General features: G+C 39.3%; 1 protein-coding gene across 2 annotated transcripts in view; it reads right to left on the bottom strand.

The window, feature by feature from the left end:
• The window catches only part of LOC137433677 (growth/differentiation factor 8-like), a 53,399-nt gene extending 38,653 nt beyond the window's left edge, over nt 1–14,746 (bottom strand). For both annotated transcript variants that reach the window (XM_078786094.1, XM_078786093.1), the window contains exon 1: nt 14,314–14,746. In XM_078786094.1, the coding sequence (XP_078642220.1) occupies nt 14,314–14,680 (367 nt within the window). In that variant the 5' untranslated portion in view covers nt 14,681–14,746. The remainder of the gene's footprint in view (nt 1–14,313) is intronic.
• Between the last annotated feature and the right edge of the window lie 571 nt (nt 14,747–15,317).

The following is a 15,317-nucleotide window of genomic DNA, read 5'->3' as shown; positions in this document are numbered from 1 at the left end:
TCACCAACGCCCGGATGCCTCCTCGATCCCAAGCGCGCGAAAATTCTTTTGTCGCCAAACATCCTCTTACAAAATCTCCCCGCACAATACACAGCACGTCTCACCTTCGGGGTTCTTCTTCCTCCCTGCACCAAAACCTGCAAACTTCCATTTGGATTAGCGAGTACATCATCATGATTTGAGCAGGGACTTTGTACATTTTCCATTTCTCCCTGCAATTCCCGGGCTACCTCCGTCATCTCTTCAATTTCAATGCCCACTTCCGCTTTTTCTTTACTCACCTCGACGACCGCTGGCTTTAATAAAACACCCTCTACCTCATCGGTCGCCGGCTTTTCCAAACCCCGTGTCGCGATTTCTACCCCCGTCATTGTACCCGTGCTTTTCTCAACTTCGTTCAACCAGTGCTTCTCGACCTGCTTTACCTCGTCGTGCACCGATGTGCCTCTCCCGCCTCCCATGCCGTCTACGATCTCCCCCATTTTTTTTATGCTGTCGTTTATTTGCTCCCGATATCCCTCCGGGTTGGCCCTTGCTTCCTTCCTCCTTTTTTTCATGTCGATTCCCTGGGTAGCCATCATTGCATCCAATCCCCTACTGTCACCCTTCATAGATGCCATGAAATGCGTCATAAATAGGCAAAAGTCCATTGGCACTGCGGGCTCGGCTGCCGCGACCACGGGTGCGACTAAATTTGGTGCCGCGACAACAATGTGCGCGAGGACGCCATTTTGTGCGCCTGATACCCCCTCAACCACCTCCTCCATATACATTACCCCGAGGTCCTGGGTTACTCCTAACCCCTCCTCTAGCTCACCCACCTGCATCTGATCGCCTTGACCAGCCATGGCGCGATTTCAAAATTCGGGTTTTCCTTTAAAACAAAATCAAATTTCGGTGACTTTATAATTTTGACCAAATTTTTTTCTAGATGTTTTTTTTTTAAATTTGGTTCGGGCCTCGAATCCCACTCCTCGACACCAATTGTTACTGATCACGGTTTAGATGTTACTTTGCCGAGCGAAGGCTCCGCGACCGAACAGTTGTTCCCCGACTCACCCGATTCACCCAGAACTTTGGCCGTATCGCACCGCAGCTGCCCAATCTGGGAAAAGACTAAAACGACGAAATGCAAAGAGGAAAAGGAATAAAACGAGAAGACGGACAGAAGAGTAATTGGATTTATTGTACACACACAAGCAAAAAGGAGCAATCAAGTTTATTTACAACACATAAGACGCAGGTGACACAGTGCAAATACTAGCTTATACAGACTTAAATAACCCAGGGACAGAACAAACAAAACAAACTCACGTACACAAGAAGGGTGGAAAGGCAGGAGGTGGATGGCTGGAGGGAGAGGAAGGTCCAAGGGGGTCCTGCAGCACGATCGGCGCGTTTAGCAGCCGCCGTTCCTTCATGGCCTTGCTCAAAACCGCCGTCCAGGCCCCAAGTGGCTGTTGGGTCTTGTCGCTGCTGTGGCCTCCGCTGCTTTCCCAGGACTTGCAACAGGCTCGTCTGGTCCAAACCCTCAACTCTTTCTTGGTCCACTCACTCCTCACCACTGACTCCTCACCGCAACCAACGCAACCACTGACCACCACCACCGACTCCTCACCGCAACCAACGCAACCAACTGACCACCGACTCCACTGACTGACTCTGACTGACTCTGACTGACTCTGACTGACTCTGACTGACTCTTTCACGCCACTTGCGCGCGCGCCTTTATAGCGCCTCCGGCGATCAAGTCGCCGGCCTTTTGGACACGCCCATCGGTGTGCTCACCTCGGCCCTGGTTGGTCATGCGACCCTCTGGCTCCGCCCTTGATGACGACGGGCGGGCACACCCCTCTTCCCCGACCCGAGCCCTTGTTCAATGGTGGTTTTGGAGGGGAGGTAATTGCCAATCGAGGCTCGGCAATGACGAAAGGTGATGTGAAGGAAATGGAGATTTTGGGGATGGGAATGAAAGGGGATCTATTCTCTTTCGCTGGTGCAATGGAGTACTTCAATTAATGGGAGACACAGCCTTACCCTAAAACACAGAATAAGAGATAACTATCAAACAGGGGTATTCTATTATTTGGCTGACGTGTATGCTTGTGGACTAATTATGGGATGCCCTTTCACCTTTACACAGCTCCGGAGGCAGGGGGGCGCAGAATAAACAATAATCATCACCAATTTACCACAATACAACACAATCAAAAAAATACAGGCCTCATATCCGCAACAATATCTTGAATGTGTCTATGTTTTGATAAACCTATTTGTATTGAACATTTATATCTTGAATGTGTCTATGTTTTGATAAACCTATTTGTATTGAACATTTATATCTTGAATGTGTCTGTGTTTTGATAAACTTATTTGTGTTGAACATTTAAATCTTGAATGTGTCTATGTTTTGATAAACCTATTTGTGTTGAACATTTAAATCTTGAATGTGTCTATGTTTTGATAAACCTATTTGTGTTGAACATTTAAATCTTGAATGTGTCTATGTTTTGATAAACTTATTTGTGTTGAACATTTAAATCTTGAATGTGTCTATGTTTTGATAAACCTATTTGTGTTGAACATTTAAATCTTGAATGTGTCTATGTTTTGATAAACTTATTTGTGTTGAACATTTAAATCTTGAATGTGTCTATGTTTTGATAAACTTATTTGTATTGAACATTTAAATCTTGAATGTGTCTATGTTTTGATAAACTTATTTGTATTGAACATTTAAATCTTGAATGTGTCTATGTTTTGATAAACCTATTTGTATTGAACATTTATATCTTGAATGTGTCTGTGTTTTGATAACCGTATTTGTGTTGAACATTTAAATCTTGAATGTGTCTATGTTTTGATAAACCTATTTGTGTTGAACATTTATATCTTGAATGTGTCTGTGTTTTGATAAACCTATTTGTGTTGAACATTTAAATCTTGAATGTGTCTATGTTTTGATAAACCTATTTGTATTGAACATTTATATCTTGAATGTGTCTATGTTTTGATAAACCTATTTGTGTTGAACATTTAAATCTTGAATGTGTCTATGTTTTGATAAACTTATTTGTGTTGAACATTTAAATCTTGAATGTGTCTATGTTTTGATAAACCTATTTGTATTGAACATTTATATCTTGAATGTGTCTGTGTTTTGATAAACTTATTTGTGTTGAACATTTAAATCTTGAATGTGTCTATGTTTTGATAAACCTATTTGTGTTGAACATTTATATCTTGAATGTGTCTGTGTTTTGATAAACTTATTTGTGTTGAACATTTAAATCTTGAATGTGTCTGTTTTGATAAACTTATTTGTATTGAACATTTAAATCTTGAATGTGTCTATGTTTTGATAAACCTATTTGTATTGAACATTTATATCTTGAATGTGTCTATGTTTTGATAAACCTATTTGTGTTGAACATTTAAATCTTGAATGTGTCTATGTTTTGAAAAACTTATTTGTATTGAACATTTATATCTTGAATGTGTCTATGTTTTGATAAACTTATTTGTATTGAACATTTATATCTTGAATGTGTCTATGTTTTGATAAACCTATTTGTATTGAACATTTATATCTTGAATGTGTCTATGTTTTGATAAACCTATTTGTGTTGAACATTTAAATCTTGAATGTGTCTATGTTTTGATAAACCTATTTGTGTTGAACATTTAAATCTTGAATGTGTCTATGTTTTGATAAACTTATTTGTGTTGAACATTTAAATCTTGAATGTGTCTGTGTTTTGATAAACTTATTTGTGTTGAACATTTAAATCTTGAATGTGTCTATGTTTTGATAAACCTATTTGTGTTGAACATTTATATCTTGAATGTGTCTGTGTTTTGATAAACCTATTTGTGTTGAACATTTAAATCTTGAATGTGTCTATGTTTTGATAAACCTATTTGTATTGAACATTTATATCTTGAATGTGTCTATGTTTTGATAAACTTATTTGTGTTGAACATTTAAATCTTGAATGTGTCTATGTTTTGAAAAACCTATTTGTATTGAACATTTAAATCTTGAATGTGTCTATGTTTTGAAAAACCTATTTGTGTTGAACATTTATATCTTGAATGTGTCTATGTTTTGAAAAACCTATTTGTGTTGAACATTTATATCTTGAATGTGTCTGTGTTTTGATAAACCTATTTGTGTTGAACATTTAAATCTTGAATGTGTCTATGTTTTGATAAACCTATTTGTGTTGAACATTTAAATCTTGAATGTGTCTATGTTTTGAAAAACTTATTTGTGTTGAACATTTAAATCTTGAATGTGTCTATGTTTTGAAAAACTTATTTGTGTTGAACATTTAAATCTTGAATGTGTCTGTTTTGAAAAACTTATTTGTGTTGAACATTTAAATCTTGAATGTGTCTATGTTTTGAAAAACTTATTTGTGTTGAACATTTAAATCTTGAATGTGTCTATGTTTTGATAAACTTATTTGTATTGAACATTTATATCTTGAATGTGTCTATGTTTTGATAAACTTATTTGTGTTGAACATTTAAATCTTGAATGTGTCTATGTTTTGATAAACTTATTTGTATTGAACATTTATATCTTGAATGTGTCTATGTTTTGATAAACTTATTAGTGTTGAACATTTAAATCTTGAATGTGTCTATGTTTTGATAAACTTATTTGTGTTGAACATTTAAATCTTGAATGTGTCTATGTTTTGATAAACCTATTTGTATTGAACATTTATATCTTGAATGTGTCTATGTTTTGATAAACTTATTTGTGTTGAACATTTAAATCTTGAATGTGTCTATGTTTTGAAAAACCTATTTGTATTGAACATTTAAATCTTGAATGTGTCTATGTTTTGAAAAACCTATTTGTGTTGAACATTTATATCTTGAATGTGTCTGTGTTTTGATAAACCTATTTGTGTTGAACATTTAAATCTTGAATGTGTCTATGTTTTGATAAACCTATTTGTATTGAACATTTAAATCTTGAATGTGTCTATGTTTTGATAAACCTATTTGTGTTGAACATTTATATCTTGAATGTGTCTGTGTTTTGATAAACCTATTTGTGTTGAACATTTAAATCTTGAATGTGTCTATGTTTTGATAAACCTATTTGTATTGAACATTTAAATCTTGAATGTGTCTATGTTTTGATAAACCTATTTGTGTTGAACATTTAAATCTTGAATGTGTCTATGTTTTGAAAAACTTATTTGTGTTGAACATTTAAATCTTGAATGTGTCTATGTTTTGAAAAACTTATTTGTGTTGAACATTTAAATCTTGAATGTGTCTATGTTTTGATAAACTTATTTGTATTGAACATTTAAATCTTGAATGTGTCTATGTTTTGAAAAACTTATTTGTGTTGAACATTTAAATCTTGAAAGTGTCTATGTTTTGATAAACTTATTTGTATTGAACATTTAAATCTTGAATGTGTCTATGTTTTGAAAAACTTATTTGTGTTGAACATTTAAATCTTGAATGTGTCTATGTTTTGATAAACTTATTTGTATTGAACATTTAAATCTTGAATGTGTCTATGTTTTGATAAACTTATTTGTATTGAACATTTAAATCTTGAATGTGTCTATGTTTTGATAAACTTATTTGTATTGAACATTTATGTCTTGAATGTGTCTGTTTTGATAAACTTATTTGTATTGAACATTTAAATCTTGAATGTGTCTATGTTTTGATAAACTTATTTGTATTGAACATTTAAATCTTGAATGTGTCTATGTTTTGATAAACTTATTTGTATTGAACATTTAAATCTTGAATGTGTCTATGTTTTGATAAACTTATTTGTATTGAACATTTATGTCTTGAATGTGTCTGTTTTGATAAACTTATTTGTATTGAACATTTAAATCTTGAATGTGTCTATGTTTTGATAAACTTATTTGTATTGAACATTTAAATCTTGAATGTGTCTGTTTTGATAAACTTATTTGTATTGAACATTTAAATCTTGAATGTGTCTATGTTTTGATAAACTTATTTGTGTTGAACATTTAAATCTTGAATGTGTCTATGTTTTGATAAACTTATTTGTATTGAACATTTAAATCTTGAATGTGTCTATGTTTTGATAAACTTATTTGTATTGAACATTTAAATCTTGAATGTGTCTATGTTTTGATAAACTTATTTGTATTGAACATTTAAATCTTGAATGTGTCTATGTTTTGATAAACTTATTTGTATTGAACATTTAAATCTTGAATGTGTCTATGTTTTCATAAACGAAAACAATGTGTGTGTGTGTGTGTGTGTGTGTGTGTGTGTGTGTGTGTGTGTGTGTGTGTGTGTGTGTGTGTGTGTGTGTGTGTGTGTGTGTGTCGTAATTTAGTAAGGAATATAAACCTTTTATAGGTAATGCAATGGGTATGTTGCATCGATTGATTGACTAACTGTTTGGAAACTGCTGAGGTTATCGAGCAACTTACTTGAACCTATGGTGAGGTTGTGGACCCACGGTTTTGAAAGTTTCTAGGTAGAAAGGGTCGAATCCTCAATAAAAACGGAACCCGCATATGATAATTCGGACAACAGGAAATTGGTCACTTAGTTACAGATTATTGAAGTTCTTATTTTAGGAGTTATTTAAACTAGCAGAGTTTAACGCCTCTTGGACCTGGTAAGAATACAATGATTCAAAGAAGGAAGCCTTTTATTCTTGCGCTGGTTGAAATATATCAAAACTGGAATGTCTTCAGTTGTTGAAGGGACCTGGTACTTCAAGAAAAGGAGAGAGTAAAATTAGTTTCACAACTTATTGACTTATTCAAAACATTACATTGGCTAAACTTACCATATGAAGATAGCTTTATGCTTAGGAATGAAGTAGCGGCTGAAGAGATACACAAATATGTGTTTCCTTGCATTTTGTCACTTGATTCATAAAGTTTCCAGTGTTCTTTAGTGGCATGCAGCACATCCAAGTGATAATCCATTTAAATCCACGCATTGACCAACATTCCTCATCACACTGCAGATGCAATTGGTTATCCTTCCACGAAGTGTTTCAATTTCAGTAATAGGGGTTTGGAAAACAATCCCTGACATATCCCACAAGAAGAAGTCTAAGGGCATAATATTAGGAGACCATGGAGGCCAGGCCCCCACTACGTCCAATACACCTCCCTGTGAAGTTCTTGGTTCTAAAGGTTCCACTATCTGCACGTTATATGCGTGAAGATGCAATCTCTTGGGTACAACTTTGGCATTTATATTATAACTTTCCCAGATGTTTGGATTAATTTTAAGTAACTTTTACCTCATATTTTTTCTTTCCATCGAGTGTTTCCATGTTTCAGGATGGGACAAACAGACAGACAGAGAGACAGATGGCATTAGCCTATTGTATACAACTCTTTCCAGTTGTTAAATTGTTATGATGCAACACATATTTACTCTTGGTAATGTTATACTTGTGGTCTTTAGGATTAATTAATCTTGTGCTTTTGATCCTGTTTATGTGGAGATTTTAAAATACCAATGAAGATGAAATATTTAATACCCCAACCCCCATAACCCCTTCATCATGTACACCACCTTGGTCGTTTTATTCATTGCAGTACTGTCATTCAGAGAGCTCTCTGGTATGAATGCTTTGAATGGTCAAAATAAAACTAGAACAGAGGAGGGTGGAGGGGTCAGGCAGTTCTAACCCCTTTCTCAACAGGGGCATCTTTCTTCACCTTAGTCATGAATTAGAGGTCACACGGCACCCAAAATCCAGTTGATCTCGGCTAACACGTCTTATCGCTTGTTGGTCCAAGTGATATATATATATATGAGGGGCAGTCAATAAGTAACCTTAAAATATTTTTCACAGCTTGTTTATTGCACGTACGTGTGTAACAACTGTGTTATTTTTCAACATAATCTCCATTGTGTTCAATGCGTTTTTTCCAGTGCTTTACTAAGGCCTGATTCCTCTAGGAAAAAATATATTTTGGCTGCTTGTGTAGCCATTCGTGCACCGCATCTTGGACCTCTTCATCGGATCAGAAAGTGGTTCCACCAAGCGCCTCTTTAAGTTGGCCAAAGATGTGGTAATCTGAAGGGGCGAGGTCTGGTGAGTAGAGTGGATGAGGAAGACACTCAAAATGCATGTACTCCATTGTTGCAGCTGTAGCGCGGGCAGTATTGGGCCGAGCATTGTCATGCTGCAGCAAAACACCGGGAGTGAGTAGTCCACGACGTTTTGATCTGATTGCTGGTTTCAGATGATTTTAAGGAGGTCGCAGTATGAGGCACTGGTGAATGCGGTCCCTCTGGACATGTAATGCTCCAGAAGTGGGCCTCTGCTATCCCAGAAGAGCGTCAGCATCACTTTTCCAGTGGATGCTGTGTGCGGAATTTTTTGGGCTTCAGTGAAGTTGAATGGCGCCACTCTTTGCTTGCCCTCTTCATTTCTGGCTGAAAGTAGTGGACTCAGCTTTCATCCCCAGTCACTACGCGCTCTAAGAAAGCATCGCCTTCTGTTTCGTAACGCTGCAGAAGTTCTTCACATGCGTCCACTCGCCGTTCTCTCAGTTTGGGTGTGAGTTGTCTGGGCACCCACCTTGCAGACACTTTGTGGAACCCCAGCACATTGTGAATGATATGGTGTGCTGAACCATGGCTAATGTTAAATTCGGAGACCACTTCATTTAGTGTAATGTGACGGTTTTCCCTTAGCACATGCTGAACTCCTGCAACCATTTCTGGTGTGTCGGCTGTGTGAGGCCGGCCCGAGTGAGCAGCATCTGCCACACTGGACACTCCACTTTTAAACTTCCTGTCCCAGTTGTACACCTGCTGCAGTGATAAACATACATCACCATATTACATCTTTATTCTGCGATGGATTTCACTGGGATTCACACCTTCACTTCCCAAGAAACGGATGACAGAAAGTTCCTTCTCCCTGGTGCATGCTTCTAAGGGAGCCGCCATCTTGGAACTGCTCGACTGATGTCATACGCCCAATGTTGCCAGATCTAAAACAGGCAAAACACGACTCTTACCCATAGATATTAGATATAACACATGTCGTCTACAACTACACACATTACATTCTCTAATTTATACCGCCATTTTAAGGTTACTTAATGACTGGCCCTCGTGTGTGTGTGTGTATGTATGTGTGTGTATATATATATATATATAGAGATATATATATATAGAGATATATATATATATATATATATATATATATATATATATATATATATATACATATATATATATATATATATATATATATATATATATATATATACAGTGGTACCTCGGCTTACGAGTGCCCCAACGTACGAGTTTTTCGGGATACGAGCCGTCGCTCGGGCGGTTTGTTGCTTTGGGATACGAGCCGAGATCCGATGTACGAGCTCAAAAAATTTATTTTTTTGAATTTTCCGGTTGTGGCTTCCGGTTCCGGTCACGTGGTTATCTTGCCGTGAAAGCATCTCTGCTTGGATATAAAACACGCAATCGTCGAAATACATGAGCGAGGAATCTCCTTGCTCCAGCCGGTGACGTCATCGGCAGGGATCCCCGCCTCCAGAGTGGCTGGTCACGTGACCGCCAAAGCGTGTCGCGCGTGCGGGTATAATGAGCTACACCTGTGGATCACGTGACCACGGAAGCACGCCTCGCTTGAGAGGCATGGCTTTCGGTTTGCGTTTTGCTTTATAAGGCGCGATAAATGGGCTTTTGAGTGTTAGCGGTTCATGGCGTTGACGGTTCATGACGGTTCATGACGGTTCATGACGGTTCATGACGGTTCATGGCGTTGACGGTCAAAAACCCATTACATCAATTTTACCAGGCACTGTACAGTAAGTACAGTGGACACCAAATGCACGGTGGAAGGCTAGAAGTAGAAGATCGTCCAAGACAAGTGAGAATAAGCCATACTTTGGAGATGACGTCATTCGCTGGTCCGATAACCAAAGATGTGGTATAAAAAACCAGGTGAGCTAACAATGCAGCAATGAAGGAATTCGGCCAAGGCACCGGCACACAACGACCTACCTACATCGAAAGACTCAATGCCAATGGTGACAGAAGCCAAGACGGCCGGCTTAAACACCGCCGAAAGACCACGGTGTACCAACTTACGATGCAGAACATCTTGCACTTAATATGATGACAACAGGTGCCATCCTCTGACGTACCATTACAGGTACAGGTACAGTACACGTGAGCACAGAGCAAAAGTTCACTGAAACCGAGATTAAGAAAAAAGAAAAAACACCTCGTGGTCCGTGCTCGATATCCGAGTTTCAATCTTTTCAAACACATGATGCTCTCGGTCACGGTATCTCCTGCGAGCTGCTTCTCCTTCAACCACACAAACAACAACTTCTCCATATCTTCATGGATAGAGGTCCGGAGCTTTGAAATAATCGTAACGCCCTTGGCTGGCGTTATAGCCTTTATGGACTCCTTCTGCTTCAAAATCGTACATATCGTAGAAGGAGTACGATCGTACTGCCTCGCCAAGTCGACAACACACACACCTCACCTGGCATGCTCTTCTCCTCTGCTTAATAAAACCAGTTTATTTCTTTACATTCTCTTGTATTATGTACAGTATATACGAGGTCGTGCTTGTTTATACATTATTTGTTATTTATAAAGTACATTTTTGTTATTTAAAAGCACCTAACAAAAAAAATTGGTGTTTTTTTTTTGAGGCTGGAACGGATTAATAGCATTTCAATGCATTTGAATGGGAAAATTTGCTTTGACTTACGAGCGATTTGGCTTACGAGCTCCGTCACGGAACGGATTAAACTCGTAAGCCGAGGTACCACTGTATATATATATATATATATATATATATATATATATATATATATATATATATATATATATTGTTGCGGACATGGTTAAAGATGTTATTTACCGAGCGGTTGGTATTACCGCGACCGAACAGTTCCGCCGATTCTTCCCCAACTCACCCGATTCACCCAGACGTTGGCCAAATCTATGCCAAATCAATGATAGAAAGGACACGACGACTGGGAAAGAGGAAACGACGCAAGGGGTACAGTTCTCAACACCTCCGGAGGAGGGTATAATTACAGTGGTGGAGAAAAGGGGTAGATTACAAGGCAGTGAGGTAAAGACACAGAAGAGATGGGCACTTAATTACCGTCTTATCTTAGCCCAGACATACCACAGACAAACGGAACAAGGCAGACTTACACAGGGATTGATGGCAGGAAGGGACAGGTAGGTCGATAGCACAAGGTGCACCTTGGCTCGGGGACAGGATAAAGCACGGTCCAGAAGATGCGGGGAGGTCTCACAGCGCTCGGAGGGGACGTCTTTCTTGCTTCAAGCTCAGCGCGCATCTGACGTCACCTCCCCCTCACTGCGCATGCTCAGCGGGGAGTGACACGCCCTCGGCTGGTTGGTTCCGCCCCACTGGGGCCGGTCCGCCGCTTCCATTGGGTGCGGGGGTTACCGGGCTCCGCCCTTGACGAGGAGCTGACAGGGAGCCCCTATTTGGTAACCCCGTCGAGCACATGTTTGATGGCGGCTCGTTGGGAAGGCCTGGTGCCCTCCCAACACCCCCTACCAACCAAGCTGGAGTGAGGACGCGCACTTCCTGCGCTCGTTGTTGTTGTTGTTGTTGTTGTTGTTGAACTGTGAGGAAGAGCTGCGGGGAGGTATTGGGAGGTCCTAAACTTCCTAACGGTGCCATACAATCACATTCTGGTGCAACGAAGGGTCAGAATTAATGGAAACGAGTCCTTAACTGACATAGACTAAGAATAACTAGCAAGATGTCCTATAGTTGTCTTACATGAGATGCGGTGAACCTGGGCACGACATTTAATGGGGGAAATATGGGGAGGTCGGGTCTACAGAGTGTTGTTTACAGAAAATGGGACTAGGGAATGGGGGATTGGGGATAGTTGGGAAGTATTGAGGAAATAGGGGAATATTTACAAGCGGATATGGATGGATGCAAATCCCATATCCGCAACAATATATATATATATATATATATATATATATATATATATATATATATATATATATATATATATATATATATATATATATATATATATATATATATACATACATATATATAATATAAGCGGGCACTCTGGGCCAGAGTATCCATGTCGACCCACTGAACCCCGATGGCCGCCAACTGTTTAGGGAGTCAAATAAACGTAAAATTGTCAAGGATAGCACCACAATCAATATATTATCACCAGAATGAGTCAAAAGGTGAGAAAAGCGTGTGATAAAGACCGCACTATAATCACCAATATTGTAATCACTGCTGTGAGAGGTGAGGAAACACGAGGAGGAAACACAAGGTGAGGTTACACGAGGTGAGGACATACGAGGTGAGGGAAGTGTGCTTGGCTGTTCTTTAAGGTTGTCAGACTGTAAAACTGTTCAACATTCAACGTCCACAATCGTTCAACATCTACACTCAACATTCGATATTCAATATCCATCACCCACCCATCCAAGGCAACAATGAGCTACATATTGGTTATAAAAAACGAGATATAACATCAGGAAAGTTTCCAAAACAAAGGGAAAAGAAAACATTTTCCATGAAATGCCTGGAGAAAATGATAAACCTCTTTGTATAACGATTAAGAGGTCAGGAGTGAATGCTGATTTAATGGCCAATATTACATCATAGTATGTTCGTATTGTTTACATTGCAAGAGGAAGTAGTCAATAGTCAAAGACTATACTGCAGAGACCAGTTGCAATGGCAATCAATGTGTAATCTGTATGTAATGGAAGGAAAGTATGTTGTGTGTACAGTATGTATGTTGTATGGTTCATCTACTCTACCGAGAGGATTGGACCTAGGAAGCTGAAACTTTCTAGGATTCATGAGGGCACCCTGAAATTGTGCCTGTGCAATTTTCATTTGATTCCATTAAGTTTTGGATAAAAAACATTCCTCACATCTTGGCATTTTCTTTTTTTTTGGGTGGGGGGGGGGGGAGGGGCAGGGAAGGGGGGCTGCAATTGGAACTATAATTGCACTCGTCAGAGCACATACCTCCACAGAGCTGATCGTTTTACGTTTTGTATCCCACTGATAGGCTGGATCTGCGTCCTGACTATAACCAAAATTTCATCTGCTTGTTCTTGACCTTGTCACCTACCCAATTCATTTACCAAGTTTTGTCATAATTTGTCCACAACTTTGTAAAATTTCTTGCTATGTACCGTTTTTGGCCCCAACTCTCAATGGTGAAGAATCATTTGAAGAAATCTAATATCCGGATCTGGATCTTCATCAAAATCTAATCAATTCGTCCTTGTCACACACGCAACTTTCCCCCAAAATTTCGTCCGAATCCGTCCATAACTTTTTGAGATATCCTACTCACAGACAGACAAACAAACAAGAAATGTTGTCGTGCACAGAATATTTGTGAAATCCCAAAAACAAATTTGTTGACCTTTTGACCTTTAGACCTAAAAAATAATAATTGGTGGTTGAATTCAGTGACATGATATGCAAATCCTGTTCAAATTTCAAGTCAATCAGATGAAAATTTAGGGTTTTAGAATTTGCATCTTTAAGTTGTTGACCTTTGGCCTACGTTGACCTTTTGGCCAATGTTGACCTCAAAAATAATTAGTAGTTGAATGCAGTGACCTGAGATGCAAATTCTGTTCAAATTTCAAGCCAATCAGATGAAAATTGACAATTTTAGAAACTTGGCCAATGTTGACCTTTTTGATGATGTTGACCTTTTGACTATTTGACCTCAAAAATAATAGGCTTCTTGCGTATGACCAACTCTACCAAGTGGGGAAGTTTCGTGAAGATCGGAGTGAAAATGTGATCTGTGGGCAATTCACAGACAAATAGACAGACAGAATAACGCACGCGACCAACCAATATACCTGAAAAGTCTTCGATATTTGCAAGTGACAGACAAAATAACACACAAGACCAAACAATATAATTGCAAATTTAGTCGCTTTATGCACAGTGCTTCGTCACTGTTCCGTCAAATAGCCAACCTTCGGTCACCTTGTCCAAAAACACACTAAACAGGTTTTCCACGTGAAACTCTAATGATATCGGCCATACGATATAGGTTAGCGCACTCTCTGCCACTAACCATCGCTGCAGGGATCCAACGTGCGAATAAAAGAACAGCATCGTCAATCCGTAGGCCACCCTGTGCATGTAGATATAAGAGGAAAACAAGGTGCTCGTTGCACGTGTGGTACAACTTTCATCAATACGTATGTGTGTAGTGAATTGAACATGACGGTGTAGTCGCAGTGGCTTACGCTTGCTTGCTAAAACGATGACCTTCTCAGTTATCGGATGCTCCTCCGTGTCGGACCCACCGAGTCTGTCATTTTCTTGGAGCTCGTGTTTTTGCAGGAGATCTCGAAGAGGAGGTGCATCTGGCACCACAAGAGAACTGACATTCGGGGAGTGAGACAAGCGCAGCTCGCTCAGTATGTGTGCCCTGAGGGAGGCAATCCTCCACGCCTTGCTCCGATCGTGCATGAGAGAACAAGAGGGGGCACACGCAGACGTGTCGACCGCAGGCTCGTCGTGCTGGGCGTACGAGTCGTGGACACGTGCGGCGCACGAGATCTCCCACACAGGCAGGAGGCTCAGTACGCAGAGTCTGAGCAGGTGGGTCATGGTGTCGGACGGATGCTGAGCGAGGGGAGTGTGCACCGCGCTATAAGATTAGTCCTCCCAGTCGGCGGGTTTTAGGGCGGGAACGCAGAGCAGATTTTATTTCAAGGGGGTGAGATTGGGTCGTCCTTCGGGTAAAGAAGGAAAAAGGAAAAGGAAAGAAGGAAAAATGCTGAAGCAGTTGTTAGGTGCACTGCCCAAAGTGTACAAAATTGCTAATCGCATCTCCCTTTGGCTCCATTGTGTTTTCCCAAATCCATTTGTTTCAGCAAAAGAACACACCGACAACTCAAGAAAGTATGGGTTAGGGTTCGAGTTATGTGTCCTCCAAACCTTGCTAACCCTAGCCTCAACTGATACCCTCTTGCCAGTTGTTAAATGATTATGATGCAACACATATTTACTCTTGGTAATGTTATACTTGTGGTCTTTAGGATTAATTAATCTTGTGCTTTTGATCCTGTTTATGTGGAGATTTTAAAATACCAGTGAAGATGAAATATTTAATACCGCAACCCCCATAACCCCTTCATCAGGTACACCACCTTGGTCGTTTTATTCATTGCAGTACAGTCATTCAGAGAGCTCTCTGGTATGAATGCTTTGAATGGTCAAATAAAGTGGAACAGAGGAGGCTATT

The sequence above is a fragment of the Myxine glutinosa genome, chromosome 10, assembly GCF_964187855.1.
Source record: "Myxine glutinosa chromosome 10, kmMyxGlut1.1, whole genome shotgun sequence".
NCBI classification, from domain to species: Eukaryota; Metazoa; Chordata; class Myxini; order Myxiniformes; family Myxinidae; genus Myxine; species Myxine glutinosa.
The sequence above is the reverse complement of the archived record's forward strand: the minus strand, read 5'-3'. Positions and strand labels throughout refer to the sequence as shown.